A 27172-nucleotide genomic window follows, 5' to 3' on the forward strand; every position below is an offset into this window, starting at 1 on the left:
TGGAAGAGCTATTTCTGCTCCAATTAAAAATACCTGGCAATGCTTCTTGACAACAGACTTTTTGAAGGGGAATATTTTTGGATATGAAGTGATAGAGACAGTGTCTAGATCTGAGTCAGGGGAATCCCAATTTATTTCACCATGTTGTTGATGAGTTATTAATGGACAGAAATGAACCATGTTTTGTCACTCGTATTTTTCAGTGACAAATACCTGGAGCATCTTGCAGACAAGCGGAGCTCTGGTGCAAGGAGGATATGGTCACAGCAGTGTTTATGATCCAAGTACAAGATCAATCTATATCCATGGGGGTTACAAAGCATTTAGTGCCAACAAGTACAGGCTGGCAGATGATTTGTACAGATATGAAGTGGATTCTCGCATGTGGTAAGTGGTTCTTCTTCTGTCTTTTTCCTGTTTACTGCCCTGTCAGTTTTGTTTGTAGTGAACAAGAGGATGGGTATTTGATGATGGTACAGTGGTTTATATCTCCCTGAGTTCAGGATAGATGCTGTGCTCTTGGATCTCTTGTTTTTATGTCTCCTTATGAATAGAGAATGATATAATCAATATAATCAAGGCTGTGAACAAGCCAAGAAATCCATTTTAATCTATTGTTTGATTCAAACTGAAAAGAAAAATATTTGATGTTTTTTTGTTGCTAGCCATACAGCCTGTGCATATTACTGCAGTTACTGCAGTCAAGCGAGTGATTATCCATTCTGCAGTTAAGACTGTAAAAGAATTTCTATTATAACCCTATTTTCTTCTGGCTCTGTAACTGCTTGAAATGTTCATTTCTTAAGCTGAAATCTTCTATGATTTGTTGCTGCCCAAAGGTGAGTTTTATTAAAAAGCTATAGCCACACTTCACAGCCTGGAGCAACAGAGGTGAAATACATTTTCCTTAATTCTGTGTTTTTCTTAATGCTGATTCTAAAGGCTCCTGACTGTCTTTTGGGTTTATATATTTTTTGGGTTAAGACATGTAAATTTGAGTCACTACATCTCTTATTGGGTGTTAAAATAGCTTGTGTTTCTGCAACATCTGTTTGTGAGTCTGTACTGATGAGGAAGGTAATGAGTGACTAATTTCCAGCCCCCCTCCTTCCCGCTTGGTTGTATACACAGAAATAACCCCACTTCCTCTCTGGATTAACTTGATCTTCCACTTCAACCATGGAGTGGGCAAATCTGGCTGAATAGGCAGAAACTTAACAAATGTGACATTGTTCTTCCAAACTCCTGCAGCATCAATTTTCTTTTGTCACATTTATTTTGTCAGTCTGGCAAGCCCTGTTGAACAAGTGGAGAGTGTAGGACTGTCTGTTCATCTTATCTCTGCTTTTTTTTTCTGTCATTGACTCTTTCTTTTATTGTTGAGTGATTTAGGCCCTCTCTTCCTTTTTAAATCTCGTGAGATTCCCATGGGCCCTCTTCTTGAGCTGCTCCAGGTCCCTCTGGAACAAATCCTGTCCCTCTGTTGTGTCAACCACACGCTCAAGTCAATGTCCCCTGGTGGAAGGGACATTAAAACTCAACACATCCAACCCTGCCATGGCAGGAACACTTTCTGCTATGCCAGGCTGCTCCAAGCCCCAGTGTCCAGCCTGGTCTTGGGCACTGCCAGGGATCCAGGGGCAGCCCCAGCAAATCTGGGAATCCCAGCCCAGCCCCTGCCCACCCTCCCAGCCAGCAATTCCTTGCCCAGATCCCAGCCCAATCTCCCCTTGGCCAGTGGCAGCCATTCCCTGTGTCCTGTCCCTCTGTCCCTTGTCCCCAGTCCCTCTGCAGCTCTCCTGGAGCCCCTGCAGGCCCTGCCAGGGGCTCTGAGCTCTGCCTGGAGCCTTCCCTTCTCCAGGGAACATTCCCAGCTCTGCAGGCTGGCTCCAGAGCAGAGGGGCTCCAGCCCTGCAGCAGCTCCGGGGCCTCCTCTGGGCTCTCTGCAGCAGCTCCACGTCCTCCTGCTGTTGGCCCCAGGGCTGGGGCAGCTCTGCAGCTGGGCTCTCACCTCAGGGGGCACAGGGACAGAGTCCCCTCTTTCAACACAAATCCTCTCAAGAATAGGAAAATCCTCCAAAAAATGACCCTCTGTGTTCAGTGCCATCAGTCCTAATTGAAGTTGAGGTCAGTGGTGGGTTTGATTAGTGCTTCCCACGATTTAGTCACCGATGAGCCAGCATTTTGTGCAGGTATTAACCTGTAGGGCTCCATTTTCAGAAGCTGTATAGATTTCCTTAAAATAGAATTTTTAGTTGTGAGCAGAGATGCCGCCCAGTGCGAAAGACTTCTTTGTGTTTCTATAAAAACAGAGTTACTACAAAATATTGGAGTCTTCCCAGGCTGAGTATGTTCAAAAGATAAGTGTGAAAATTTGAGAATCCCTAGGGAAAGACTTGATGATTTGAAGATCCACAGCTTTGGAAAGAGGCTCTCATAGGTATATTTCTCCTATAAATTGGCAAAGTAAATGGAAAGATGAGAATGAAATTATAGGTGGAATTGAACAATATGGAATGTAATTGTTAATCAGCTCATTAGGAAAAGTAGTTAGATACTATCCTCACCCTCAGTGTTCTTCAGCTTGGATTTATGGAGTGTTTTGCCTTTGCCAGGTACTTAGCAGTCTCATTAATAGATACATTTTTATTTCTGAAGGACTATTCTCAAAGACAGCCGATTTTTCCGCTACTTGCACACAGCTGTGATAGTGAGTGGGACCATGCTGGTGTTTGGAGGAAACACTCACAATGACACCTCCATGAGCCATGGAGCCAAGTGCTTTTCTTCGGATTTCATGGCCTATGATATTGGTAAGTTTTTGCAGAAATAATAACAAACCCCCAAATACTTGGCTGTTCCCAGCGAGCTGTCCTCAGTTTGTCTCCAGAATGCTGGTTTGTGGTGGGTATATTATCCCAAATGCTGCTGGGCATAGGGATCTGCAATCAGGAGAAGCTCATAACCTTGCTACAGAATTCCAAGCACATGAGGTGCAGTGATTTCCAATTACAGACAGCAGTAATTCTTTTGTTAACAGTTTGTACACAACCTTGGGCATTAAAAATTAGGTTTTAAACTGCATATTGTTACAGAGTCATAAAACCATAGAGGTTTCCAACCATAAGGTTGGAAAAAACCTTTAAGATCACCGAGTCCAACTGGCAGCCCAGCACCACCACCATTTTCACCACTAAACCATGTCCTCAAGTGCCACATCCACATGTTTTTTGAACACTTCCAGAGATGGTGACTCCATCACTGCCCTAAGCAGCTTGTCCCAGTGTTTTGCAACCGTTTGCATGAAAAAATACTTCCTAATATCTAATCTGCATCTTCCCTGGCCCAACTTGATGCTGTTTCCTGTACTGCTGTCTCAGCCATAAATCTGTTCTGATATTTTGAGTGTGTTTTAATCTATGATTGATCAAAAATTCAAGTTCTTAGGACAGTTACAAGCACTAGACCCTGCTGAAACTCCACCTGTACAGTGCACTGCTTTATTCAATCATAAAGTCAAATTATTCGGTTGGACTTGCTGAGTTTGAGTAGCCAGGAGAGGGCAGCATTTATTTGTGGATTTGGATTCCAGAGACTGTGAGTTTAAGAGCAAGGAAAGAAGAGGTGAAATTACATAAAAGAAGGTACATGCACACGCAGATAATTCACACTGGTGAAAAATGCCACTCTGTACTCTGACATTCACCTTCTGCTCTCAGAATGCCCTAAATGTGGCTTCCCTGAAATAATCCTGTAAACCTGAAATCTCTAAGTGATGTCCACCAAGATCTTACTCCTGGTTTGTGAGAGGAAAATGCAAGTGAATACTTGGGCCATCTGGGTTTGATATCCTTGTGCCCTTTTGCTCTCTGTTATAGCAGCCATTCCATTCTGCCTCCTGTGATTTCTAGTTACATCCCTTGGGAATCTTTGTGTGCTCCTAGCGAGCTTTATTTTTTTTTTTTTTTTAATTGAGGAGTTAAAATGAGGTATTTGACCAGGTTGGATGGGACTTGGAGCATCCTGATCTAGTGGAAAGTGTTTCTGCCCATGGCTCAGAGCTGAAATGAGATTGTTTTAAGGTGTCATCCAGCCCAGAATATTTTGTCATTCTGTGGCAGTCATAAACAGTTTAATTTTTTTTTAACTTTGGTAGCAACAGTGATAGATTTTTCTTTCTGCATTCTGTTATCTGCCCTGACCTATTGAACTCTGTCAGGCATAAAACACAAATCACATTAATTTGACAAAACATGCCAGTAATGGTGTTCAAGTTTAGGTAACATGCTACATGACATGAGTGATGTAGTCAACGTCCCCAGTTCTTACCAGATATACACTGATGTGTGGAGCTTACGTTGGCTTTACCTCACATGGCAGGTGAGAAGTGTTCTTGAGTCCCCTCATTCCTTAGAGAAGAGAGCAGGTTTTTCTTTTTTAGAAATGAGACCACTTCTCTTTTCATTTCAGGAGCCATTGTGCATGATTTCCCTTATCCCAGGTGACTAGGAATGCAGTAGGGTGGTGGCTCATCATTTGTGTCACAGCAGAAACACCTTTTCAGTGATCTCTGCAGTAATTAATTACCCTGGTCGTGCTCCCATTGGTCTCCATGGGAATAAGTCCATATTAGCCCCCTGTTATCTATCCCTCAATGTTCCCAAGGCATGAGGAAACCAAGCAAGGTCAGTTGATACTGAGGGCCTTCAGTGAAGAAGCTTAATAATTGTCTTTATTCCCTACTTTTGTAGTACGCTGTCTGGCTGGTTTACTTATTTTTTACATCTTGTTGATTAGCCATCATGGTTGATTAATGGTCACAGTGATGGTTGGAAGATTGGGGAGAAGTGGAGTTAAACCCAGTCTGAAACAAATGCTTTAAACCCAGGTCGTCTCCTTAACCTTTGTCATTAAGGCTTATTTTGGTAGTAACTAATTATATTTACATCATCAATTTTTTCTGATTTTCCCTCCTCAAATTTCCAATGAGTATTGGGAGGACATAAAACCTTTTTTCTCTGTGGGACAATGCTAACAGCTTGCACTGAGATGTGTGCTGGGGCTGAGCAATAAAAATTCTTGAATGCTTTTTGTCCTTCATCCTCTACTTGACCAACTTGGGGCATATTCAGTCCAAATTGTCCAGGTACTGCCTAGTTTGGGAAGGTTTCAGGATAACAATCCAGCTGTGTGCATGTGTTATTCCCCATTCTGAGGACAAGCCTTTGGATTGTAGACATTTGGGTTGGGTGAGCACTTGGGCAGAGCTGTCTCTCAGTATTTTCCCTATTTTCTGCCAACTGAAATGGCCAATTAGCTCTTCCTATCTCCAAAATTGGTCTCCCTGGCCTTTGTCAAAGTTTCCTGCTCTGCAGCAGCTTTGTGTGGAAAAATGCCTCACTTAATCCTCCACCTGCTACTTATGTAAAGGTGCTGCTTTTAAATTAATCTTTTCTCCTCACAGAAGAGAAACTGAAACTCTTCTATTTACCCCATGAAAATTCTGATGACAAGCACAGGGAGAGGCTGGATGTTTTTGTAGCTGATATGTTCTGTTTGAACAGTATATTTAATAAATCCCAGCATTGTAAGTTTTAGGTTAAGTCAGGAAGGAGAAGATTCTTTGTAGTCTCAGAATTACTCAGTTTCTCCAGTATTTGATCTCTGGTTAAAAATGGCAAAGAAGCTTAGAAAACAATATTCCAGGCCTTCTATTAATCTAGAAAAACATGTTTCTTGGCTTCACATAACACACAACTTGATGGCTAAAAAATTGGAAATGCTGCCCAATTTTTCTGAAGTCCTCCATTAAAAATTGGAACTGTCATGCTAGCCTTGGGAGTGGTGCTGGGCTAGGTGAAATTCTTTGAAAATGGAGCAAATGGCATGTAAAAATAAATTCCAAATCATGATTTATCAAAGTATTAAATCTGTGTCTTCTGTCTTTTCTTTATCAGCGTTCTTGAAGAAAATTGCTCTGCATCTGTTGTTTTATCCAACAATTATTCAATTCAATTTAGTAAAAAATTAAAACTTTGTTTTTCTTTGCCCTTTCAGTTTATGCATGGACTAGTTTGGTTTGTGGGCTTTTTTTTTTTCCAGAGGGTCAGTCCACTATGCAATGGTTTAATCTCATATTAAAGAGTCTTAGGAGTATTTGAGGGCCCTGTAGATCTTTACAGAAGATTGACTTTTCTGTCTTAATTGCATAAATTGCATCCAAGTGCCTCTGGGATATTGGCCCCCAAGGTGATCCATTCCCTTTATGAAGTTTAAGTGTTATGAATTGGACTGACTTTTCCTACTTCTGTTCCTTTGCTCAGTGGGTTAGACGATTCTTAATTTGTTTGTTTTTTTTCTCCCATGCTGCCCAAAGAAAAAAATTACCTGAGAAACCAAGTAAAAAATGAAGCAGAACTTATAAATTTTATGCTAATAGAAAAGATGGAATAATCTAACATTGTATTAAAAGAGAAAAACAGCCACAAATCTTTAAGCTATGATGAGTGAAAAATATTTTTAAAAACACGGATATCTGCCCTCTAGGAACATAATGGCAATTGAAAAAGTAAAAAAAGATAAGCCTCTGTTCTCAGTGATACTGGTTTGGGGCAAAACTGCAAATAATTAATGTATAAACAGATAAAACCAGAACTTGTTACATGGTGAAAAATCCTGCAGTAAAGGAGGAAAAACAGCTTCTTGTCCTGTTCCCTGGAGCAGAGCCTGAACCCCCCAGCTGTCCCCTCCTGGCAGGAGCTGTGCAGAGCCACAAGGGCCCCTGAGCCTCCTTTGCTCCAGGCTGAGCCCCTTCCCAGCTCCCTCAGGGATTCTGCAGCCCCTTCCCAGCCCCCTCAGGGATTCTGCAGCCCCTTCCCAGCTCCCTCAGGGATTCTGCAGCCCCTTCCCAGCTCCCTCAGGGATTCTCCAGCCCTTCCCAGCTCCCTCAGGGATTTTGCAGCCCCTTCCCAGCTCCCTCAGGAATTCTGCAGCCCCTTCCCAGCTCTGTTCCCTGCCCTGGCCATGCTCCAGCCCCTCAGGGCCTTTGCTGAAGGATCTCAGGTACCTGGGGATCTCTCAGGAGGAAACTGCTGTGTGAGTTGTCTTGTTCATTGTCCAGAGAAACATTTCTGAAATTGTTTCTGTCACTTGCAGCCTGTGATCGATGGTCTGTGCTGCCTCGCCCGGCTCTGCACCACGATGTCAACAGGTTTGGGCATTCTGCTGTGCTGTACAACAGGTAAGGGCACAGGTGTTCCGTAGGGAATGGGCACAAGTAGATGAGGAACTGCAGCATGGGCTGAGGGTCTGGCACAAACCTCCTTGTCCATGGAGCTTTGGGCTGCCCCATCCCTGGAAGGGTCCCAGGCCAGGTTGGAAGGGGTTTGGAGCAGCCTGGTCTAGTGGAAGGCGTCCCTGCCCATGGCAGAGAGTGGAATGAGGTGGGATTTAAGGTTCCTTCCCACCCAAACCATTTGTGAATCTCTGAAAGTTTTCAGATCTTCACTCTTGTAATGTCTTCAGTATTCACCTGTTCCCATCAGCCCTTCTTTACTGGGCTAAACTATCTCAGCTCACTTAGTTTTTTCAAGAATTAGATTTTTTTTGTCATTATTTTTATATATATTTCTATTTTTTTAGTTACTTAATAATTGTGCATTTCAATGTATTTCACACTTCTTTCTTAGCTGCACTGACAACATTTATTTCCAAATCTGAATTTCCCTCATGCTTTTTAAAATTTGTCCATGTTTCACTTTACCCACCTTATCCTATGAGGCTGCTCTTCCCCGGGCACATGATGTTCAGTATTTGGGTGAAATTTTAGGCTTAACTAAGTCAGGCATATCACTACAGTCTGTAAGGTGAGATTTTCAGCCAAAATCTCACCTTACAGACTGTAGTGATATCCCTGCTTCCAGATGAACAGCTGTTACTAGATCAGTGCAACCAAGTTTGAGAAATTTATTTCATAGGGATTCTAAAATAGAATGAAAATAATAATAAAAATACTTATGATTCAACCAGAACTTCTCTTTTCAGCTGCCTTGGCCCTTCTTCACCGTATTTTTAAAGGTGCATTGACAGACACAGATGCACAGAGAATTTTTGTGTGACATTTTTGTGTAACTGTTAAAATTTAATGTTTTGTTTGGTGCAGCTGGGATACTGAAGGAGATTTGAAATCCCCCACTCCTCTCCATACAAAATATTATTTGTTTGGGGGTTGTTTTTTAGTTGACATAATGACTCTGCTCAGTTGTTGCCAGCCATGCAAAGTGTGGTTTTCTTACAGAGGAGCAGAGAGAGTGACAGCAACAAATTGTTTTGTCACAGTTTCTGAACTCTGATTTAATGCTATGGTACCATCTCCCCAATTTTTAGCCTTTCTCCATGTCTTGCCAGTGTAGATTACAGGAGGATCCCACATTTTTACAGCATTTTATGTATAATCATATTGATCAGGTCCCCTCAAAGTTTTGGCAGGAGGGGAAGATTGGTTGATGACCTTGAATAGCTTTGACTTTATGTTGAGTCTCGCTGGCTTCTCTGAAACAGTGAAATTCGTCTGACCTTTTCTTTAGTACCTCCCTTAACCAAGAGCTATTTATTTGGATTTATATATGCTGGCATGTAATAAAACACTTCTCTCAGACCTTAAATCCCATTTACTGGAGCAGTTCTCTATCCATGAAAACAGCTGTGAGTTTTTCTCTCTTTGCTTCCATGTTGTCCAGCACCATGTATGTGTTTGGAGGCTTCAACAGCCTCCTCCTGAGTGACATCCTGAAGTTCACACCTGAGAGATGTGAGGCTTTTGGCAACAAGACGTCCTGCCTGGGGGCTGGCCCCGGTGTCAGATGTGTGTGGGCTCCCCAGCCTCCCCGCTGCATCCCCTGGGAAAATGCAACACTGGACCAGCAGCAAAAGGTCTTGGAAGACTGTCCTCCCAAGCCAGGTATGTGTCTCCTCTTTCTGTTCCCTTTTCTGAAAGGTGTGCAGGATTTTTCTCCTTCCAAATTCCTCCTGTGTGCCTCCATTGTGTGCCATTCCAAGGTCAGGTTTTACACGGGGGACTGTGGTTGGCATTCCATGTGTCCTGGGAGTCCTTCTTCTGGCCAAGGGTCATGGAGATGTGTTTCTATTTCCTGCTCCTGAAGCTGCTTGTTCATGAGATCTTTTTCCTACCCTGCTTCTTAGACTTACTTTTCTATCCCTAACAAGCATCCCTATCCAGGGACCAGGCCTGGACCATCATTCTGTAAATGTTTGCTCCCAGAACTGACCTTGTGAGAGCCAAGAACTGGCTGAAGAGCACCACAGGGCAAGGAAGGGCATCTGGATCTGGTGGAGTTATCCTGTACTCTTCAAAAGAGACAGCAGGAATACTGCTTTAGGAAAAGTTACTTTGTTTTTTTGGCAGGAGGTTGGTACCAGATGATCTTTAAGGTCCCTTCCAACCCAAACCATTCTGGGATTCTATGATTCTATGTATAGAGGCAGATAAAATGAATTCATGTTTTAAGGTTTGATTCCTGTGTTTCCCCTTAGGATAATTTTAAACAACTTTATCCTGATACATTCATTATACAGCCCTTGATTCTGTAACAGATATACAGCCTTTAATTATTTAATAGAAACTGATGTAAGGGGACATTGCCTTGCTGGGCTCCCAATGCACAGTAAATTTTCACAAAACACAGGCAATAAATAATTGGAAAGATGAATTAAAAGTTCAAGCTTCACATAAAAATGCTCCACTTGGAAGCCAGGCTTGCAGGATGGAGGGGCCTGTGCTGGAGGATAGCCACTGTCCGTATGGATATCCTCTGGCATCATTTCCCTGGGCATTAACATGTCTTAGTTCATGTGCTTCCATGTCTTGGTGCATTATTTTCTGGTGGTGTGTTTTAGGGCTCCTTGGGCACTAAAAATGATTGCTGCTGTAAATAAAAGCAATTTTCTATCAGTTCAAACACATGAAAGTACCTGATTTTAGTTGCTAACAGAAAATCTACAGGCACTGCTATTTGGTTGTGTCTTTTGCTGTAAATAATCAAGTTCTTAGAGCTCTGTCAGGAAATGCCTGTTTTTGGTCATGCAGGTTTTTTTCTTTAATAGCTGTAGACAGTGAAAAATGTGATCAGATTACAGACTGCTACAGCTGCACAGCCAACACAAACAGCTGTCAGTGGTGTTCTGACCAGTGTATCCCAGCACACAACAACTGCACAGAGGAACAGGTAATGGCTCTTAACACTTCCCTAGTTTAAATTTACCCTTTGGAATAGCAAATGTCCATGTTTCCATCTGTCAGTGTCATGATCCCTGTTTTGTTATTCCCAGTGCATATCTAGCTCAAAAGTGCTACATTTGGATTTTTTCAGTTTCATCCAAGGGTTTTGCATGGTATTTTACAATGAATTTATGAGGATGGGTGTGGGCAGGTGAAGAGGTGGAGCTTTCACCGTGGTATGATTATTCATTAATCAGATTTTGAGTTTGATATCAATAGGCTTTCCCTAGAAAAAACAAAATAGCCCTCTTGTAAAAGCTTTAGTACATAAAACATGTCAGGTGGTGCTTTGGGGGAATATCTTGGCTAACCAGTCCAGGCTGTACCCAGTTCCACAGCTTTTGGGTACATAAATTGCTTTGTGGAGCTGGACTGTGATATTTAGTGTTGTAATCATGGCTGTTATAAACCCACATAGCTGGATATCAGAAGAAGTCTCAACTGTGCTATTTATTTTAGGTTCCTGTTACTCTCTATGACAATTGTCCTAAGGATAATCCTGCCTATTACTGTAACAAAAAGACAAGTTGTAAAAGCTGTGCCATGGATCAAAACTGTCAGTGGGAACCTAGGAATCAGGAGTGCATTGCTTTGCCAGGTAGGTACTGGTGGCATAAACCAAATTCACCCACTCCAAAAGTTGTTGCAAGTTTTTAAAAATTTTTGTTGGCTTTAACCCCAAATCTGTGTTTTTAGTGTTAAGATGGAGCAAATAGTGTTCTTTAATCATAACAGTTTTGGTATGAAATTTAATTTGTAGTAAATCCAGCAAGTCTGCTGGAATATTTTTCATTCCCAGTTGTCTGAAGAGGACTATGATCACTTGTGTAATTATTAGGCTGTATGTCATCTCTCCCTTTTCATTTGATAAAAGCTGTTGATAATAGGCTTCTGCGAGATATTAGATTTAATAATGCATGCTATTTAATTTGGGAACTAAAATTGTGCAAAACCATTATGGCACATACTGGACCAATGAGGCAAGTAAGACCTGAAGTGTTTAAGGAGAATTCTCCTATTAGAGTGTTTCCAGTGGAGCTCACAGGAGTTGGTTATTGGTTCTCTTGCAGTAATTTGTTTTTAATCCCAGTGACTGGGAGAGAAATACAGGATTTTCAGTGATTAACATTTGTAGGTGATAAAATAGAGAGAAAGGGGAGAAAACCCATTAGACAGGACATTCTAGTGGACATGGAAGGCCTTCCCCTAGGAATGGGGAGGTCTGGACATGTCCAGGTCTGGTGTTTGCCAGTCTGCAACAGTTTAAAATTGAGGAGACTTTGAAGAACAGCAATGAAAATGGAAAAAACCCAACTTTTAGTGTGATAGATAAAGAGGTTGGTCTGTTTTATTTGCTGTGGAAAAGGGGATGATCTGATCATATGTGTAAAAAGCTCATCTGAAAAACTGACACCTGAGAGCTTTTCCATCTGTAAGTCTGAATTCACATTGGAAATGCACATCAGGGTTTTTTCTGTAAGGGAAATAATTAATCACAAAGTGTAAGGAGTTCTTCAGTAGTGGGGTTGTGCTCCAGTTGAAGTAGGGATTAATCCTGGAAGTTGGTGCTGTGGACAGGATTAGCACAACAACCTTCTCCTGCCAAAGGGTCCCCTGACAACTGTGGGTGAGTAGTTGGCTTCAAGACATCACCATTTAAATTTGGGTTTTTTTTCCCTCTTCCTCCTGCAACAATTTTATTGTTCGACGTTGTAATAAGCACCTTGATTATGTACAAATGCTGATGTCAGACTTCAGCTCCCCTCAACAGATTTCCTTCACCTCCAATATTATGTATCAACACTTCTCAGCACACCTCTAGGTCATACTGGCTTGGGATGGGGCTGTGGGTATTTCCTAGTGGCAGGGTTCATAGCATCATTAAGCTTGGAAAATAGCTCCAAAATCATCATCATTAACCTCTGTCCCGGCCTCACCATGGCCCTAAGCCACAGCACTAAGGGCCATGTCTGCTCATTTTCTGAACACTTCCAGGGGTGGGGACTTCACCACTGACCTGGGCAGCCCCTTCCAATGCTTGGCAACACCTTCAGGCTTCAGGGAAGAAATTTTTCCTATTACGCGTCGTAAACCTCTCCTGGCACAACTTAAGGGCATTTCCCCTCCTCCCGGGGAGCAGAGCCCGACCCCCCCGGCTGTCCCCTCCTGGCAGGAGCTGTGCAGAGCCACAAGGGCCCCCTGAGCCTCCTTTGCTCCAGGCTGAGCCCCTTCCCAGCTCCCTCAGGGATTCTGCAGCCCCTTCCCAGCTCCCTCAGGGATTCTGCAGCCCCTTCCCAGCTCCCTCAGGGATTCTCCAGCCCCTTCCCAGCTCCCTCAGGGATTCTGCAGCCCCTTCCCAGCACTGGAGGTGCCCCGGCAGTGCCAGCACAGGGTACAAGGGCACTGCCCTGGCCCTGCTGCCACCCCAGAGCTGGCACATCCCAGGGGTCACTGGCCCCTTTCCCACCTGGGATCATGTTTTTCAATGGTTGTTTCACCTTGATTGTTGGGAAGGTCACCTGCATCTCTGGGTTTCTTTCCCTTCCTCACCCCCCAGAAAATATCTGTGGAACAAACTGGCATTTGGTTGGCAACTCCTGCCTGAAGATCACCAACGCCAAGGAGAACTACGATCATGCCAAACTGTCCTGTAGGTCCAATGGTGCTTTACTGGCTTCTCTCACCACCCAGAAAAAGGTGGAATTTGTTCTGAAGGAGCTGCAGAAGATTCAGTCTTCAGTGAGTACTTCTCTTGTCTGTCCCTTGCGTAATAAAGCTGTGGCTGTGCAGAAGTCCTTGCTGGAGCATTGTGTGCTCTGTACACAATGGAAATGCCTCTTAACCAAAACCAACTGATTTTCTTTTGAAATTCAGTGTACCCTCTGGGTGCTTCTGAGCTGCAATTATAGAGAATGTAAATGGAAAGGATAAACATAAATATACACAGTGTCTTAGAGAGATCACTTTCTGTGCTGGAATCACACCCGCATTTCCCGGGTGGAATACCAGACTGCAGCAGGAGCCTTCTGGTGACCTGTGCACAGTATTTTGTAAATAAAAGCCCCTTTGGGGCACTGGAGGTGTTTAATGTAAAGTGTTGAGTTATTTACTCCACTCAGAAAAGCAGCTGTTTAAAATGTCACCTTCTCATTCCACAGAGCTGCTTGCTTATTGGGCATTATTTGGGTGTCATTTAGTGGTAGGTGCTTTTCTGTCAGGCCCAGGGAGAAGTGAATTGGAATTTTCCCCTCTTCATGCATCAGTGAAATGAATACATATTTTTTTCCAGTCCCTGGGAGAAGAAGGGAGATGTTCAGGGCAGGTTGTGTAGGTGGTGCTACAGCCCTAACAAAGATTGATGCTGTGCATCTCTTCTAAAATTCTAGATTAGCCTGGAAAGCTGCTGTGGCCTGATGGCACATCAGAATAACAACTCCTGGGTCCCAGAGACCACTGTGGAAAGCATTTTCTCTAGGAAAAATGAGATTGGAGGCAATAGGATTGCTTTTTTTCAAGAGAGAACATGATTCAGTACTTAAGAGAAATATTCCTCTGTTAAAACAAGAACGTTCCCTGCCTTGATTCCCTTTGTAATTTGAAAGTGGAGTTTCAACAATTACAGTGTTTTAGAGGGGAGTCAATTTAGCCAAGGAAAGGTAGGATGCAGTTTAAGCAAGATTGTTCATTATGTCTTTTGTAAAATGAGGAAGCCAAGCCTGGGTTACTGTAAAAACTACATGATTCTGACAGCTCCAGGTGTTTCTAGATATTCAGTAGCTGAGTGTAGAGTAAATTCCTAAACACACATAGTAACCCTTCTCTCATAGTGTTTAAATCTTTACACTGTGTAAAAAAGAATTGCTAATTTACAGGGTTCTTTTTCCATCTACAGGGTCCTTTGAAAAGTGAGCCTAAGAGACTAGGAGCCTGTTTTAATGGATATTAGGATAGAATGTGTATGAGGTGGGAAAGTGTATCCTGAGCTGATGCCAGCGTGGGCAGCAGGGGAGGGGGGACCCAGAATGTCCCTGTGGCCCTGAGGTGAGAGCCCAGCTGCAGAGCTGCCCCAGCCCTGGGGCCAGCAGCAGGAGGACGTGGAGCTGCTGCCGAGAGCCCAGAGGAGGCCGCGGAGCTGCTGCAGGGCTGGAGCCCCTCTGCTCTGGAGCCAGCCTGGAGAGCTGGGAATGTTCCCTGGAGAAGGGAAGGCTCCAGGCAGAGCTCAGAGCCCCTGGCAGGGCCTGCAGGAGCTCCAGGAGAGCTGCAGAGGGACTGGGGACAAGGGACAGAGGGACAGGACACAGGGAATGGCTGCCACTGGCAGGGGGCAGGGATGGATGGGATCTTGGGAATTAGGAATTGTTCCCCGGTGAGGTTGGCAGGCCCTGGCACAGGGTGCCCAGATTTGCTGTGGCTGCCCCTGGATCCCTGGCAGTGCCCAAGGCCAGGCTGGACACTGGGGCTTGGATCACTGGTGGCTGTGCTGGGGGAGGCTCTCCTTTGCAGTTGCTCCTTTTTCAAGTAAACTCTTACGTAGATGTGTAGTAATAACAAGAAAATATGTTGGTGTTAGCATGATATGCTTTGTAACCCTGTTGCTATTGGAAGCTGCAGCTCTAGGGTATAAAAGTGCATAAAATCAATTTGAAGTAGGTGATGTTTACTTCTTTTAGCAGTAAAACCGTGTTATACCACCAGAGCTCAAATGCTCCTCCCCAAAATGAAAGTGTGCCAAAAAATAAATTGCCACTAGAAATAGTTGTCTCATAGGATCTTTATATTATGAAGTTTGTAGCCAGTAACACTAATTTAGATTTGACCTGCTCCTTTATTTCTAGCCCAAAACTTTGACTCCATGGGTTGGACTGAGGAAAATCAATGTGTCCTATTGGTGCTGGGAAGACATGTCTCCCTTCACCAACACCCTCGTCCAGTGGCTGCCCGATGAACCCAGTGATGCTGGATTTTGTGGTTATTTAGCTGAGCCTTCCCAACAGGGACTGAAGGCAGCAACTTGTATCAACGAGGTCAACGGCACTGTGTGTGAAAGGCCAGGTAAAAGCAGCTGTCTGGTTGATCTATATTTCCTAGAAGGTAAAGAGAATGCAGTTTATTACATTTTAAACCAGTTACATCATGACTTTGTCAAGAAAAATACTTCTGAACAAGTGTGTTTTACACGTATTTTATTCAGGAAATAGAAATTTTAAAAATAGCTCAACATTAACTGTAAAATATTTGAAGTACGTTATTTTAATTATTTTTTTCTTAATTGCATACCTACATGTGACATTTAGGGTAATTATGGTATGGAGCATTCTCCTGTTTCAAAGAAATAAAAAATTAATAGTAACTTTCTGATTGAATTCCCCTTTTCCCCCTCCCCTGCTATGTAGCCAGAGGAGGATTTTATCAAAGTTTGAAATTAATTGGCCAAGACACTTTGGAGATACAAGAACTTTGAAAAAAACAAGCTATTTGCTTTTGGGAAAAGTCTTCCAGCTTTATTGAAACTGCGTATCTTTTCAGATGGCTTGGTCTGTTAATTCTCCATTGTAGCTGATCATTTCTGAATACCAATTAGTGCCTCTTTAACTATTAGGGAAGTTGGTTGATTAAAAAGAAATTTTAAGTACACTGCACCAGTTGAAATCGTTCTTTGCAGAAGAGCAGGATGCAAATCCTGAATGTGGAACCTGAACTCAAAATTCCATATATTTTCACTTGCAGCACTTGGGTTTAAGATTTGTGCTGGCTTTTATGGTCTGAGAACAGTCACTTGAAGCAAAACTTAAAGCATTGGCTCAGACTACAAACTGCTGAGTTAGTTCGGTGCTTGACTGATGTCTGGAACTGATCAAATGACTTAAAGCATGTGCCTGGGTGCTCATGTAAAGCAGGGCTCTACCCTGCACTTTGCTGGGGAGGGTGACTAAGGAATGCATCAGCAGAACTGCAGAGAAAAAGAGACCGCTGTTCCATGCCCAGAGCAGCTGTGGCTGCTCCTGCATCCCTGGCAGCGCCCAGGGCCATGCTGGACACTGGGGCTGGAGCAGCCTGGGGCAGTGGGAGGGCTGGGACGGGCTGGGCTGGGATGGGACAGGATGGGCTGGGCTGGGATGGGATAGCATGGGATGGTCCTCGCGGCCCGTTCCCAGCGGCAGCGTGGCGCGGTTGTTCCTGGCACAGAGCTGATGTTGTCCTCCCACAGCCAACCACAGTGCCAAGCAGTGCCGCACGCCGTGCGCGCTGCGCGCCGCCTGCGCCGAGTGCACCAGCGGCAGCTCCGAGTGCATGTGGTGCAGCAACATGCAGCAGTGCGTGGACTCCAACGCCTACGTGGCCTCCTTCCCCTACGGGCAGTGCATGGAGTGGTACACCATGAGCAGCTGTCCCCGTGAGTGACCGCGCTGGGCCCGGGCTGGGGACAGGCCCTGGAGAGCCTGTGGGGTGTGCTGGACAGCCCCGGGATGGAAGGAACGAGGCCAGGCTGGGTGGGCCTTGGAGCACCCTGGTCCAGCGGGAGGCTCCTGCCCATGGCAGGGCGTGGAGCAGCACGGCCTCTTTCCAGCCCAAAGCTTTCTGCGGTTGCCTGATTATCAAATCCAAGTTAGGGTTTACACAAGTGTTTTATTCTGAAGTATTGTCTACTTACAGACTGTAGTAGGAATTCCTGCCTCATTTTAAAGAAATTATTTGCTTTTTTGCCCCTTTTAGGTAGATGAGAGCAAACTGCAAAGGTTTCATTGCTCATTGGAATAGTGTGTTTTCCTTTCAAACTGGGGTAAAAAGGCCTAGAAACTTAAAAATGAAGGTGTAGAAATTATTTTATTGATGTTGAATTCTTTAGGAGCTGGGTGTGAGCAGGGGCATCGTAAGTCGCTCAAAATGTTGCAAAATAAGAAATGAAGAAAATTAATTTAAGGAACATGAAAGTATGAACTTCCCATATTGCCAGAGGTCAAAAGTTGGAGGAAACATCAGGCAGGAGATGAGTAAGCTAAAATAATGGAAAACAAACTCTTTTTTTCTTTTTGAAGGCAAATATTGTCTATTTAAACATCAAAATAGAAAGTCTGCTTATCTTGCAACAGTAAGAATCCAGAAAATATTTTTCAAGATGGTCTGGGGAAAGAAATAGAAAAACTTTTTGTATGTAAAGAATTTGTCACCCCGAAAATCCAATCCCATTAGAGAAAGGAGGGGCTAAAGGGTAGAATTTTCTTCTCTTATTTGTATTCTATGCTTTTTGCCTCAGATAAATACTTGAAATAATAGCATGTGATACTGAAACGTGGTGGGAAGAGGCTCCAAGTGACTAAACTGGCTGGTTTTTAGCCTTTGCTTCCAGATGGCTCATTTGATCATTCAATCTATTTTAAATAAATCAGAGATGTTTTGTAGAGGGAACATTAACCTCTGGTGTTAGAAGGTGGCGTGTAATGGTTCGAAAAACCTCAGTCTGTGTTCTGCTGTTTTGTAACTCATTGACTATTGGAACCTTCGTTAATAGTTGTCTTAGATTCTGGAATAAATATGCTGATAGGAATGAACATGTTACTGTGAATATCAGAATAAATATTTCTAGATTTGATGAGATAAATATATTGGTGAGATAAAAATATAGTTATAGAATGCATTCTGCATTTTCTGTTGCCTGTGTTTGAGACAGTTAATTATTCCAGAATGTTGTATCTTGGTTGGTTGTTTTGCAGCTGAAAACTGCTCAGGCTACTGCACGTGTGCTCAGTGCCTGGAGCAGCCGGGCTGTGGGTGGTGCACGGATCCCAGCAACACCGGCAAGGGCAAGTGCCTCGAGGGCTCTTACCGGGGCCCCGTCAGGATGCCGAGCCCATCCACGCCAGGGAAACACAGCTTGGAGCCTGTCCTCAATGTCAGCATGTGTCCTGTGGAGAACAGCTACAACTGGTCCTTTATCCAGTGTCCAGGTAAACGAGCAGTGTTTAATTGTCCAGTGTTTCGACTGAGTGCAAGGGGAGAGAGTTTCTAAGACCAAGGTGGTGTCTTGTGTTCCCTCCTGTTAATAGAGGGAGGAGAGGAGCATGGAATATAAGTAGGAATTAAACACTTGGAGATGGAAGCAGCTGTGAAGCAGCTGAGCTGCACAGGTTTGCTGCATGAAGACATTATTATTTATTAGTTGGGAGAAATTTTTCCTTTCCCTATGAATCTTTACTGAGATTTTAACTTTTGTTTGTTTATTTATTTTAAGGCTATTTGAAAGAAATGCAGATCTTCCTTTGAAGATTGTTTTAAGTGTTAATAATGCTTAGGATGATTTTTAACTAATGTTTTTGACACAAAAACAACACTCCTGTCCCTGTTCCTTGTAAATCCATCCCACCAGCAGCTTCCAGTCCAATGTACATGGAATGATTTGCAGTTCAGTTTTCCATGTGTTGCTCTAAATTCCATGTTTTGATATACATCGGTCTTTGGGCTCATGTATCGCTAGCAGGAGACAAGAACCTCTCAGGAAGGTGCATGAAATGGTTTCATTTGTCCTCTGCACAGCGCAGCCTCCTGAGGGTCTCTGTGAGCTGTATTTGAGCACCAGTGCTCAGAGTTTTCCTGTTTTGCTGTTTTCCACAGCCTGTCAGTGTAACGGGCACAGCAGGTGTGTGAACGAGAGCATTTGTGAGAAGTGTGAGAACCTGACCACGGGCAGGCACTGCGAGACCTGCATCTCGGGCTACTACGGGGACCCCACCAACGGGGGCACGTGCCAGCGTAAGTGCTGCCCCAGAGCTCCTGCACTGGGCTCCTCCATGGCTTTCGCTCCCTGCTCGTTCCTCGGCTGTCCTAACACTAATTATATCCTGATAATTCATGTTTTCTTTCCTGCGGGCAAGGCTCAGTTCTTGTTTCTTCAAATCAAAGACGCTCAAACTGCTGACTGGAATTACTTTTCTTTGCATGTAAAGATGAGTTTATAGCCTCCTTTCTAAACTTGGAATGACCACAGTGAAAAATGTCTGTATTTTAGCATTTGATGATCCTGTTTTTTAAAAGAAACAATGTTGATCCAAATGTCTTGAACAAATTTCTGCTTATCTAAGTTGCACCTTCTATTCCATTTGGTTAATGTGTTCTGTGTTTATAGTTAAAATTGTCTGCTTCATAAAGGCTTGCCATCTTTCACTGAGGACTTGGCTGGATTTCAGTTGAGGATTAGGAGAGCCCTGTTGAAATGGCATTTCAGTTTGTAAAGTGCTTTGGGACTCTTTGGCACAAAGAACCATTTTCAGCTGTGCAAGGTCCAGTTAACAACATGGGAAAGAGTCTTCCTTGAAAGACCAGTGCATTTAATATTGACAAATATACATGGAAGACTTGGAGTTTTGACCTGCAGCCTTGTGGCATAGTTTTGAGCTGCTGTGAATTTCTCAGTGCACTGGCATGGGGAGACCAACTGTAAACTAGAGACCAGCTGTGAGAGGTGCAGATGTGAGAGAAGGTGCTTCTTGCCCCGAAGAGATTTAATTGTAGAGTCATGGAGTTGTTTGGGTTCAAAGGGACCTTAAAACTCATCTCATTCCAATTCTCTGCCATGGCAGGGACACCTCCCACTGTCCCAGGCTGCTCCAAGCCCCAATGTCCAGCCTTTCATGAGGTTCACACTGTCCCATGTCCCTGGTCTGTCCAGGTCCCCTTGTGTGCTATCCAGGTACTCTTGGGGGCCATCTAGGTCCATCTGGATGTCCCCGCTCCCCTGCAGCATGCTGACCATACCAGTTTGTTGTCACCAGCAAACTCGCTGTGGGTTCCTCAATCCCACTGCCCCTGTCACCAGCAGAGATGTTAAACAGTACTGGCCCCAGTGGATTATGTTAGTGGAGTATAGTGAGGTGTAATGAGACAGACACAGTGATGGAAAAGGTGGAATAAAAATAACATTGCTCAGAGCAGTGTCAGTACTTCTGTGAAATAAGTATGGGTGGTTTGTGGCCAGCCTGGAAGAATGAAGTGGAGGTGATTAATGAGTGGACATTGAAGACTTTTTATTGCTTCTTCCAAATGTGGTGACAATCCAGTAGAAAATACTTGGATATTATTTAGGATGTTTTTTGGGAGTAGTGCTGACCTTTTGGATGAACATGAGGGTCAGTAGCTGGAGCCTGGAGTCCTGTTTCCTCAAGAGGAGGGAGATGGTGATGGTTGAGGCTATGAAGAACTTCCCAATGCACAGATTTGAAGAAGGGCTGAAACACTCACAGGGATACAGCTGCCTCCCTTAGAGCAAAGGGATATGGAATTCCAACACACAGCACAGTGACAGGGGTTCAGCAGAGGGGGTGCCTTGCTGACACTTGATTTCACAACATTATCTGCCAGATGAAATACTGCTGATACTCATAAACTCATTTATGAAGACACTTTGAAATGCACTAAAGTTTATTTGAAACTAATGAACAAATTGAGGCTGAGTTGCCTGAGAAAATACAGAATTCTGTCCTGAGCTTTCAGTTTTAATTACTGGATCACAACGTGCCTGTTGGTAGGTGTCACTTTTCCATGCGTGTGGAAATGGAGAGTAAGTTCCTTTGGACTCTTGTGCATGAGGATTGTCCCAAAATAGTTTGTTGTTGAGATAATGAATGACAGACTGAAATCATCCAGATGCCTGAAAAAGAAATTAGAAAATGTGTAGAGCGATTGTGGAACAGTGTTCATTCCTTATCTGATGGAACCAGTAGCTCATGTCAGAAGTGCTTTGCTCTCAAGTGCTTTGGACCCAGGTTTTTAATTTGCTGTGATTTAACACTGTTTACTGGGAAGGGGAAAGAATGAGGGAAGCAGGAACCTGGGTAGAAAAACAGAGGTGGATTGGGAAAGGGAAAGCAAGAGCAAATCACCCTATCTGATGCAGCCAGGCTGACTTCTGCCTATTAGTCATTTTTGCTTGGTGAAAACCTTTCCAGAGGGGAATTCTTCAGATAAGGATTGGCTGATGGGTAGCAGAGCTAGCTCCCGTTTTCTCCCTTCTCTCAGCTCTGGTTCTTCCATCCTTTCCCATTAATAATATGCTGATTTCACTCTTTTTGTGCATCTGTGAGCAATACTTAATGCTGCTCTGTTTTTAGAGCCCAGGGTCACAGCCATGTTGCAGACTAATGTTGTACACTCCAGCCTGACGCACAAACATCTGTGTGCTTGCACACTCACTGCCTAGTGAGTCCTGGGATCATGGAATGGTTTGGGTTGGAAGGCTCTAATAGACCATCCTGTTCCACCCCCTGCCATGGCAGGGACACCTCCCAGTGCCCCAGGGTGCTCCAAACCCCAGTGGGCTCCCCTGTGGGCACTGCCAGGGATCCAGGGGCAGCCACAGCTGCTCTGGGCGCCTGTGCCAGGACTTGCCCCCCCTCCTATGGAACAATTCCTGCCCAATATCCTGTCTAACCCTGCCCTCTTTTATTTCAATGCCTTCAGTCCTGCATATCCCTGTAAAAAGTCCCCACACAAGATTATATTACTTGTGTTGAAAATATTTTGTCAAACTGCAGTTATTTCTCTGAAAAAATTGTTTGCATCACATCATATGCCCTGGTGTTGGCAGAGCTAGGCAGATAATACTAAATGGCAGGTAAATCACTCCTCAGAGGTTGCTTTTAGGAAGTGTCCAAGTGGAGAAGTATTAATCAGGAAGGGCAGGAAATGCAGCACATCAAATGTAAAAATAGCTGCAAGGTGCTTTCTCTGCTTTCAGGATTTTTCTGAATTTTCTGGTTAAAGTTTCCCATGAAAATATGCTGGTGGAAGATAAGGAAGTTATTTGCAAGTGAAGGGAAGGCACTATTATGCCTGAAATCAGATTGCAGCTGTGGCAGCACTTCTGAACACATCCATGCAGCCTTCACTGGTGGCCCGTTAGTTGCTGGTGCCATGGACCTGCCTGATTCCCTCTGCCAGGGCTCATGGGGGCCTGCAGGGCAGCTAAAGCACGTGGCATGGAAGAGCAGGGTTGGGCAGGTGGGTGATGGTGTTGCCATTGGGAAGCTGGCCCGTCACAAGCACAGGAAGAGCAGTAAGGACCCCCATGACCACCTCTGAGCCCATGACACGTGGTTTGTGGAGAAGGTAGAAGGAACACCAACAGGTGGAAAGTGGTTCATCATCAGGCTTCACAGTCAAAAAGCCATTTCCAGAGCTTTTGGGTTTCTGCTCTATCCTCTGACTCCAGTGGGAAATTGTCCTTTGTAGACTCCAGCAAGCTTGTCTAGAACACTCTATCAATAGTTTGTTTCCAAAGTTTAAAGTTCTCTGAAAAGCCATGAGAAGATGTCTCTGTGCATATTCCAGTAATTTAGTGAATGATCTCCAGTTACGGGCTTGTAGGAAAATGGATAAATGAATAGATTCTGTTGTTTTAAAAAGAGATATTTGAGTGTTCAGTCTTCTTGATATGGTAAAGAGCAGAGAGAAAAGAAAAATTAATGTTATTGCTCAAGATGCTGCAGTCTGCTTTTAAACAATTTGAGGTTAAAAAATCAGGAGAAACTTCATGTATGTTTATATTGAATATTGATCCAACTTCACTTTGCTTCCCTTGTGCAAAGCATAAGGAAAGAAGTACAAGGCATTCTCAATAGGACTAAGGCTTATTTTTCTTTAAGTGGCACTAATGAAAAGAGTGTTTCCTTCACAGAATACAATTACTTTGTTGAATTTTCATTCAGTCTCCTTGTTCCAACAATAGGCCTTTTTGCGTCTTCCTATTTTGCTCTGTGTTGCTGCTAGGAAACCACTCATCCACATCTGAGAAGTGCAATTAAGTGTCCCTGATACAGTATAGCTTCCATTATGTGCCAACAGAAGGAAGATATCAAAAGGATTCCTAAAATAAGGTCCAAGGCTGGCAGAGATATTCAGGATGGGGACTTGATGTCTAAGAATCTGCTGGTACATTGATTGGCATGGCTGCTTAATAGGAGGAGGAATATGTCTTCTTAACAAGGAGGCTTCGGCCTTTAAAGCATCTTGTTCCCAGCAAGCTCAAGGACCATAAACAAGGGATCTTTACTTTGTGTAGTTTTTTCCTTATAATGTACACTCTGCTGTGCACAGCTCCAGATGGATGCACCTGCATTGGCAGAAGGACTCCTAAATGGCACCTACATGCCAGAAGTTGTTAAATCTGTTCTTGCAGTGATAGTGAACAAGATGTCAAAGTCAACTGGCTGTGTAGGCTTTGTTCTTACTTGTTGGTTTTGTTTTGGGGTTTTTGTGAATGTTTCTCTTCTACGTCTTTGTAAATAAAGGTCTCAAAGTGTGTTAATATGAGCATTTAGCTTACATCAGGAGCATTTTTGTGAAGAAGATCTCTTGTGTGTCCTCGCCATGCTGCCTTGGGTTGGATCTTGAGCAGACCCAGGTGTATGAGGTGATCTGTTTTGGGCATGCCCCAAACCTGAACTAGTTCAGGGCTGTGCAGGTTTGCTTCAACCACAACTCAATGACATTCAGCACAAAGTTATCCTAAAATATGTTGGGGAATGCACCCCAGCTGCTCCCAGCATGGACATCATCATCTTATCACCAGATGTTTTCTGCTGATGCTGTTGTTAATGACATTATTCCTCAGTAGGACTGGTGAAACATTATTTTTCTGAAGGCCTGTTTATTTATTTCTGGAAAAAGCCCCTGAAGTCCCACGGGTTTTGTTTTATTTTCCCAATTCTTCTCTCAAAATTTGTGTATTTGGCTGAAATGTGTTAATAAGCCCAAAATTATTTCAAATATTGTCTTTTCCTTCCTAGTTATGATATCATCCCTGCTGTCTAACAATAGGAGAGGAAGCTAAATGAATTTTTGAGGCTAAAAAGCTGAGTCTGATGATGATTTCATACAAAATACCAGTCCTGGGTAGCCTGTGCTTGCTCTGTTTTGACTCACGGTTCTATTTTCATCTGCCTTCTGTAGCACAAAGAAAGCAAAGAGCACCAAATGGGTTTTAATCTGCACATTAATTGTTGATGTATCTCAGTTTGACAACTAAAGGACTTAATTGCTGTTGAATTAGTTTCTCTTCTTCACTCAACGTTGCATCTTCTCCCCCTCTGCTCAACAGCTTGCAAGTGCAATGGCCACGCGTCCGTCTGCAACACAAACACAGGGAAATGTTTCTGCACAACCAAGGGAATCAAAGGAGACGAGTGTCAGCTGTAAGTTTATTTCCCTTTTTTATTTACAATAAAAAATTGTGCACGTACCACCTTAGACACCCCCCTCCCCCCAATTTTTAATGATTGTGTTTATGATGTCTCTGCTCATTTCTTCCTCCTGACAGTTGATTGACTGCACTGAGGGTGCAGCCAGCCGTGGGTCCCCTGGGGAATATTGTGAACAGGATGATTCCCTGAAAATTCTAATTTTAAAAACATTTCAACTGGGTATATCATGCAGAAGGGATGGGTGAAGAAATCCCTACGCCCCAAACTATACATAGAAACACAGAATGGTTTGGGTTGGAAGAGACCTGTAGGCTCATCCTGTTCCAGCCCCTGCCATGGCAGGGACACCTCCCACTGCCCCAGGTGGATCCAGCCCCAGTGTCCAACCTGGCCTTGGGCACTGCCAGGGATCCAGGGGCAGCCACAGCTGCTCTGGCAATTCCAGCCCAGCCCCTGCCCACCCTCCCAGCCAGCAATTCCTTGCCAAGATCCCAGCCCAATCTCCCCTTGGCCAGTGGCAGCCATTCCCTGTGTCCTGTCCCTCTGTCCCTTGTCCCCAGTCCCTCTGCAGCTCTCCTGGAGCCCCTGCAGGCCCTGCCAGGGGCTCTGAGCTCTGCCTGGAGCCTTCCCTTCTCCAGGGAACATTCCCAGCTCTGCAGGCTGGCTCCAGAGCAGAGGGGCTCCAGCCCTGCAGCAGCTCCGGGGCCTCCTCTGGGCTCTCTCTGCTTTGCTTTATCCCTCAATAGCTTCTTTTTAATTGGTACATTTCACCGTCCGTGCTCTCTGATGTTGTTCAGTGGGAGTGTAAATATATCTGAAATGAGCCTTTGACATTCAAGCAGTTTAATGGAGCAGTTTTAGAGCAACAAATTTGCTGGAGGTTTCTCTGTAACATAACAGAAATGCTTTTAGTGTAATGTTAGGGGAAATAATTTAATTCCAAATAATTTCATTGCCAGGTTTATTTTTAAAGCATTGCTCACATGAGTAAACATTTATAGGATAGAACCTGGAATAGCCATAAATGACTAAGCTAATCCAGTTCCATGCATTGTGGAGAGCTAATAAATACCTTCCAAGTGGATGCAGATGTTAATATCCAGAATTTTATATTGCACTTTTACTGCATATGAGTTGGACTTGCAGGGAACATGGAGTTTCTTCATCAGCCCAGTCTAGCTCAGACATTCATCTTTAATTGTGTACTGCTCTCAGCACAGGTTGTGTTTTCTGGTATTTAGTGGCTGGGAATAAGTAGAATGGCAAAAAAAAATTCATTTATTAAAAAATGTGTGTTCTTTTTAGGTGTGAAGTAGAAAACAGATATCAGGGAAATCCACTTAAAGGAACGTGTTACTGTGAGTACCCTTGGGATTTTGTTTGGAGATAAAAATGTGCTTGAAGTTTAAAATTACTTATTTAAAACTTGTTTCAGTTGCCTCAGCATGTGTTTAAAGTATGGGTGATTAAGGAAGGGACTGTAAAATAGCTGTAAAAACCTTCACTTTTCTCAAATACGTTGTTTAAAGAGAATGCAAATACTTTTCTTGATAAGGTCCATGTGATGATTGGATCTTTTGAACAACGTTTTGAGTGTTTTTCATGTGACTGAGATGAAATCTGGTCTTTTGGAGAGCACTCTAAACTATATTCCTAACAGGTAAAAAACAAAGTGTCCTTAGAATTTTTAGAAATGCAAAATACTCCTCATTTTAAATTCTGGTCCAGGTTAGAATGGATTTCAAAATTGCCACGTTTCCTCTGAAATGAGCAGTTGGATTCCCATGCAGCTCCAGAAGATCCTTTGCCAAGATTCAGATTACCTAATGGAAACTTTCCAGCTTCTGTTTGCAAATATTAGCAATCAGCAGCCTGGCAGGCGTGGAGAGATGCAATCTTAAATTGCATAAAGTCTCCAGTAGTGGTTTTGTCCAGCACAGAAATGATCAGCTGGCTGGTTTTGGCTTATTTGAGTGCTGCTTGTGTGGCCAGACAAGGGCGCTGCTGGCTCCTCATGGCATCTCTGTGTAAGAATGACCAAATTCCTTGCTGAAATGGCAGGGATGGTTAAATGGGCAAACAGTGGGGAAAGGCAGAACTTTGCAGCTCTTACAGGAAAAACCTTGTGCTGTTCAGATCCAGTCTTGCTTGGTTTCATTCTCTGACTGTTTCTTCGTGCTGTGTCTGGATGGACACCAGCAGCTTGTGTGACTTGTGTCAGTCCAGTGAGCGGTCACTGGGAGGCAGGGAGAGAGAAACAGCCCCTGGTGTGTCAGTTCCTGGTTACTATTGCTGGGACTATCTCTGCATGGCTTCAGGAATATGCACAAGTCACAGCAGTGTGCAGTAGTGGAAGGGTACTGAGTTGGGTGAGTGCATCCCCACAAGTGGCTGTGGCTTACACCAGCCCGGGCAGACGGGAGCAGGCAAGGACAGACAGACAGACCAGAGGCTGCTCCTGGCATGCCTGGCTGCTGTGTTCAACACCAACTAGCTGCTCTGTAGCACCTCTCCCAGGAAAATCTGCTCATGTGCAGAAACCTGGAATGGGGGGACCATTGTCCCCTCCCAAGTGGGAATTACACAGCTACTGAGTTTTTCTACTATTCCCTTTGATCACCGCGATGTTGCAGGCTGGAAAAGTAAATCTTTCCGCATGTTTTTTACAGCGTATTGGTAGGAA

The 27172-nt window shown here is 43.8% G+C and overlaps 1 protein-coding gene across 1 annotated transcript in view; it reads left to right on the forward strand.

Annotated features, from left to right (window-relative positions):
- ATRN (attractin) overlaps positions 1-27172 on the forward strand; it is a 146590-nt gene that overhangs the window by 54102 nt on the left and 65316 nt on the right. The window contains exons 9-21 of the mRNA XM_039723794.1: positions 204-387; positions 2659-2813; positions 7156-7240; positions 8739-8959; positions 10123-10244; positions 10757-10895; positions 12855-13036; positions 15133-15349; positions 16506-16691; positions 18010-18243; positions 18908-19045; positions 24387-24480; positions 25795-25847. Of these exons, the coding sequence (XP_039579728.1) occupies positions 204-387; positions 2659-2813; positions 7156-7240; positions 8739-8959; positions 10123-10244; positions 10757-10895; positions 12855-13036; positions 15133-15349; positions 16506-16691; positions 18010-18243; positions 18908-19045; positions 24387-24480; positions 25795-25847 (2010 nt within the window). The remainder of the gene's footprint in view (positions 1-203; positions 388-2658; positions 2814-7155; positions 7241-8738; positions 8960-10122; positions 10245-10756; positions 10896-12854; positions 13037-15132; positions 15350-16505; positions 16692-18009; positions 18244-18907; positions 19046-24386; positions 24481-25794; positions 25848-27172) is intronic.

This window comes from Passer montanus, unplaced genomic scaffold (assembly GCF_014805655.1).
Source record: "Passer montanus isolate IOZ18808 unplaced genomic scaffold, ASM1480565v1 scaffold109, whole genome shotgun sequence".
Classification (NCBI taxonomy): domain Eukaryota; kingdom Metazoa; phylum Chordata; class Aves; order Passeriformes; family Passeridae; genus Passer; species Passer montanus.